At 43.0% G+C, this 6,152-nt stretch overlaps 1 protein-coding gene across 1 annotated transcript; it reads right to left on the bottom strand.

Moving 5' to 3' along the window:
• Positions 1-636: 636 nt before the first annotated feature.
• On the bottom strand, positions 637-4,983 carry LOC138892738 (uncharacterized). The gene is made up of 3 exons (XM_070176474.1): positions 4,270-4,983; positions 2,284-2,421; positions 637-783 (listed from the first exon to the last, which is right to left on the bottom strand). Exons 1-3 carry the CDS (start codon positions 4,981-4,983, stop codon positions 637-639), a joined length of 999 nt encoding a protein of 332 aa, XP_070032575.1.
• Between the last annotated feature and the right edge of the window lie 1,169 nt (positions 4,984-6,152).

Below are 6,152 nucleotides of genomic sequence, written 5' to 3'. Positions count from 1 at the left end.
CCAATTCAAGTCTATTAAAACTAAGCAAATAACAACTTCTACGATCGATGCCGAAACCTATCAAATCAAGTCCGATTGACCTCAAATTGTGCACACAAGTCATAAATGAAATAACGGAGCTATTCCAATTTCCAGAATCATATTTTGATTACAATATCAAAAGGTCAACTCCCCGGTCAAACTTCCAAAGTTAAATTTCTGTTTTAGCCATTTCAAGCCTAATTTAACTACGGACTTCCAAATAATTTTTCGAACACGCTCCTAAGTCCAAAATCACCATACAGAGCTTTTGGAATCATCAAAACTCTATTCTGGGGTTGTTTACACATAAGTCAACATCCGGTCAACCTTTTCAACTTAAGCTTTAAACCTTAGAACTAAGTGTTCTAATTTATTCTGAAACCTCCCCGATAAGTCTTATAATTATTCTTGAACACATAATAAGCAGTAAATGGGGAAACAGGCATGTAATACTCAAAGCGACTGGTCAGGTCATTACATTCTCCCCCTCTTAAATAAATGTTCATCCTCGAATGGGTTTAGCATTATACTTGGAGTCTCAAATAGGTATGGATATTTGCTTTTCATCTCCCGTTCAGTCTCCCAAGTACCTTCTCCGACTGGCCGGCCTCTCCACTACACTTTCACTGAAGCTATGTCCTTTGACCTCAACTTTCGAACCTGCATATCTAAAATAGCCACCGGCTCCACATCATAAGTCAAATTATCATCCAATTGCACTGTGCTGAAATCCAAAACATGAGACGGATTCCCGACATACTTCTGGAGCATAGATATATGAAACACTAGATGAACACCCGATACATTAGGCGGCAATGCAAGTTCATAAGTTACCTCTCCAATCTTCTTAAGTATTTCAAAAGGTCCAATATACCTAGGAATCAACTTGCCCTTTTTCCCAAATCTCATAACACCCTTCATAGGCGAAACTCGGAGTAGTACCTTCTCTCCTACCATGTAAGCAACATCTCGAACCTTCCAGTCGACATAACTCTTATGTCTAGACTGCGCTGTGCAAAGACGTTCGTGAATCAATTTAACTTTTTCCAAAGCATCCTAAACTAAATCAGTACCCAATATCCTAGCCTCACCCGGCTCAAACCAACCCACATGAGACCGGCACCGTCTCCCATATAAAGCCTCATACGGGGCCATCTGATTGCTCGATTGGTAGCTGTTATTGTAGGAAAACTCTGCCAGTGGAAGAAACCAATTCCAAGAACCCCCAAAATCTATAACACAAGTACGTAGCATATTTTTCAATATATGAATAGTGCACTCAGACTGTCCGTTCGTCTAAGGGTGAAATTTTGTACTCAACTGTACCTGTGTTCCTAACCCTCGTTGTACTGCCCTCCAAAATTGTGATGTAAACTGAGTGCCCCAATCAGAAATAATGGACACTGGCACACCATGAAGGCAAACAATCTCACGGATATAAATCTCAGCCAACCGCTCTGAAGAATAAGTAGTACCGACTGGAATAAAATGTGTGGACTTGGTCAACTGATCTACAATCACCCAAACAATATCAAACTTCCTCAAATTCCGTGGGAGCCCAACTACGAAGTCCATGGTAATACGCTCCCACTTCCATTTCGGAATTTCAAGTTTCTGAAACAATCCGCCCGGTCTCTGATGCTCGTATTTCACCTATTGATAATGTAAACACCGAGCTACAAACCCAACAATATCTTTCTTTATTTTTCTCCACCAGTAGTGTTGTCTCAAGTCCTAATACATCTTTGCGGTACCCAGATGAATGGAATACTGCGAACTGTGGGATTCTTCAAGAATCAATTCACGCAGCCCATATATATTTGGCACACAAATACGACCCTACATCCTCAACATCCCATCATCTCTAATAGTAACATCTTTGGAATCACCGTGCTGAACTGTGTCCTTCAGGACATGAAAATGGGGATCATCATACTGGCGCTCTCTGATACGGTCATATAAGGAAGACCGTGATATCACACAAGCTAGAACTTGATTGGGCTCCGAAACATCTAACCTCACGAATTGATTAGCCAAGGTCTGAATATCAACTGCAAAAGGCCTTTCACCAATAGGAATGAATGAAAGGCTACCCATACTCACTGCCTTCCTACTCAAGGCATCGACCACTACATTGGCCTTCCCGGGAAGATACAGAATAGTGATATCATAGTCCTTTAGCAGCTCCAACCATCTCCACTGCCTCAAATTTAGATCCTTCTATTTGAATAAGTGTTGAAGACTCCGATGATCTGTAAATACCTCACAAGACACACCATAAAGATAGTGCCTCCAAATCTTTAATGCCTGGATAATAGCTGACAATTCTAAATCATGAACAGGGTAGTTCTTTTCATATGGCTTCAACTGAAGCGAAGCATAAGCAATTACCCTACTCTCCTGCATTAAGACACACCCAATACAAATCCGAGAAGCATCACAATACACTGTATAAGATCCTGAAGCTGAAGGCAAAACTAGAACTAGAGTTGTGGTCAAGGCAGTCTTGAGCTTCTGAAATCTCTCTTCACAGTCATCCGACCACCTGAATGGAGCACCTTTCTGGGTCAATTTAGTCAGGGGCGATGCAATAGACGAGAATCCCACCACAAAGAGATGATAATAACCGGCCAACCTAAGAAAACTTCGAATCTCAGTAGCTGAAGATGGCTTGTGCCAACTCTGAACTGCCTCTATTTTCTTCGTATCCATCTTAATTCCTTCACTGGACACTATGTGTCCCAAGAATGCCATCGAGCTAAGCCAGAACTCACACTTAGAGAATTTGGCATAAAGTTTCTCCTCTCTCAGCTACTCTTGGCTACGTGAGTACATTCGGATATCATCAATAAATACTATAACAAATGAGTCAATATTTGGCTGGAATACACTATTCATCAAGTGCATAAATGTTGCTGGCCGTTGGTCAACCCTAAAGACATCGTGATAAATTCATAGTGACCATAACAAGTCCTGAATGTCGTCTTTAGAATATACGAATACCGAATTTTCAATTGGTGATACCCAAATCTCAAATCAATTTTGGAGAATTCTCTCGCTCCCTGAAGTTTGTCAAATAAATAATCAACACGCGGCAAAGGATATTTATTCTTGATCGTAGCTTTTGTTCAACTGCATGTAGTCAATGCACACCTGTATAGTACCATATTTATTTTTCACAAACAGAACCGGTGCACCACAAGGTGACACACTAGGCCTAATAAATCCCTTATCAAGGAGTTCCTGAAGTTGCTCTTTCAATTCTTTCAATTCAGCTGGTGCCATACGATATATATGGATAAAAATGGGCTGAGTGCCCGTCACCAAGTCAATACCGTAATCAATATCTCTGTCAAGTGGCATACCCAGAAGGTCTGCAGGAAATACATCCGAAAAATCCTGCACTACCGGTACAGAGTTAATAGTAGGTATGTCTGTATCAACATCTCTCACAAAGGCCAAATATGACAAACACCCCTTTCCAACCATACGTTGAGTCTTCAAGTAAGAAATTACTCTGCTGAGAATATAATCTGGAGAACCTCTTCACTTAACCTTCGGCAACCCCAGTATCCCCAATGTCATCGATTTTACGTGACAGTCTAGAATAGCATTACATGGAGACAACCAATCCATACCCAGGATTACATCGAAATCAACCATACTAAGAAATAAGAGATCAACTTTAGTCTCCAGTCCCCCAATAGTTACCACACATGACCAGTATGCACGGTCCATAATAATAGTATCGCCCACCGGCGTAGATACACGAACAAGAGAAACTAAGGACTCACGGGGCATATCCAGATAATGAATAAAATATGATGAGATATACGAATACGTGGAACCAGGTTCAAATAATATAGAAGCTTCCCTATGACACACTGAGATAATATATGTGATCATTGCATCGGAAGCAATGGCATCTGGCCTGGTAGGGAAAGTATAGAATCGGGCCTGACCGCCACCTGGTCGGCCTCCCCCGTTGGGCTGGTGGTGGAGCAACTGGTGCAGGAGTCGTAGCCTGACTCCTCTGCTGAACCGGACCTCATGTAAGGCGGGGACAATATTTCCTAACATGACCCAACTCTCCACACTCATAGCAATCCCTCTCGAAAAATAGTGGCGAGTTATGAGGCGGACCTCGAGAATCATAATAACTACCAGAATGACCTAGTACAAATGAACCCTGAACTGATGGCGCACGAAATGAACTCTGAGCTAGAAGTGCACCAAGAGAAGACTGACTCTGTCGAGCACTGTATGAACCATGGCTAGCTGATATGCCACGATGAGATGAACGAACCATATGAGCGAGCCTATAAGGAAGACCCCTGTTGTGATAGGGTTGCCCCTAGAAGGAACACCGCTAGAATTACCCAGACCACGAGACCTCTTGGCCTCCCTCTCCTTAGACTCCTGAGTACGGATCATCTCTAGCCGTCGAGCACTGTCAACCACCTCATCGAATCTAGCACCTGCTACATTCCCCAGAGTCATAACAAAATGGAACTGCTGGTTGAGGCCATTAATGAACCTCATGATCCACTCTGTCTCAGTTGGAACCAACCAAATTTCATGACGGGCCAACTTTGAAAACTGCATCTCATACCGAGTCATAGACATATCCTCCTGACGTAAATACTCGAACTGCATGCGCATTTCCTTTCTGCAGGTCTGTGGCACAAATTTCTCCAGAAATAATACGGAGAACTCATGCCATGAAAGCGGTGTTGCACCAACTAGTATGCTCCTCTCATAAGTCTCCCACCATCTGAAGGCAGCCCTAGAAAATTGAAAAGTAGTGAACGAGACCCCACTGGTCTCCAGAATACCCACTGTCCGAAGCATCTGCTGGCACTTATCCAGAAAACCCTGAGCATCCTCTGACTCAGCGTTGCTAAATGATGGAGGTCGTAGCCTCCAAAATCTCTCAAGTCTCATCTGCTCATCATCGGTCATAACGGGGATCACCTGGGCCTGAGTAGCTGCAACTGGTTGGACTGGTGGTGCCCCCGGTATTTGAAGTCCCTACACTACCTGCTTTGAAGTACGGGCAACAGGGGTATGAGTACCTCCCCCGGCCTAAGAAGTGGCAGGTGTGGCCTGAGCCGAATCCACATGAGCAAGGCCAGTACAAACTGTCAATATCAGGGCCAAAGCCTCCTGAAAGCCTGGAATCACAATGGGCACAACTAGTGCCTGAGCTGGTCCTGTCGGCTTAGCTACGTGTGGAATATGCTACTGAGATGGAGCAATTGGTGGTTCTTCTCCAACTGTTGTACGAGCTATACCCCGGCCTCTACCTCGGCCCCGACCTATACCACGGGCCCAGCCTCTCGCGGCCCTAACTGGTGGCACTGGTGGCTGACCATCCGATCCGGTAATACGTGTCCTTACCATCTATGAGAGAATAGACAAATAGAAATTTAGTTTTTGGAATCAACAATTTTGCATGATAGAATACAATTTCGAATGACAGACGCCTTCTTACCGATCCGCAAGACTCTACTAAACCTGCTCATGTCTCGTGAGACCTATGTAACCTAGGCTCTAATACCAACTTGTCACGATCCAAAAATCTCACCTGTCGTGATGGTGCCTATCTCAATACTAGTCAAGTTGACAATCCCAATAAAACACAATATCCTTTAAGTTTAAAAATATAATATTTAAATTCGATACAAAATCTCATTAATACCGACATAAAATACTTCCAAAACCCGGTGTCACTCAGTACATGAGCATCTAAATGAATACAAAGTCTGACTGATAAAAATACTGTCCGACTTATAGAATAGTACAATAACTGAAAGGAAGGGAGTTAAGGTCAGCGGACGCCAGACAGTTACCTTGATAGTCTCCGATTGATAGCACTCTGAAATCTAATAGTCGTCGTGTCCGAAAGCACCTGGATCTGCACACGAGGTGCAGAGTGTAGTATGAGTACAACCAACTCAATAAGTAACAAGACTAACCTCTGGGCTGAACGTAGTGACGAGCTCCGCATGTACAATCCAGTATAGAAATAATGGTACAGAAATGTAAGCATGCTTTCAAGTTCGACAATTAAACTCAGTACAAGTAAGATAGATCAATACTGCATGATATGAAGAATATGACATCTCAGT

Source organism: Nicotiana tomentosiformis, chromosome 5 (assembly GCF_000390325.3).
Source record: "Nicotiana tomentosiformis chromosome 5, ASM39032v3, whole genome shotgun sequence".
In the NCBI taxonomy this organism is placed as follows: Eukaryota; Viridiplantae; Streptophyta; class Magnoliopsida; order Solanales; family Solanaceae; genus Nicotiana; species Nicotiana tomentosiformis.
The sequence above is the reverse complement of the archived record's forward strand: the minus strand, read 5'-3'. Positions and strand labels throughout refer to the sequence as shown.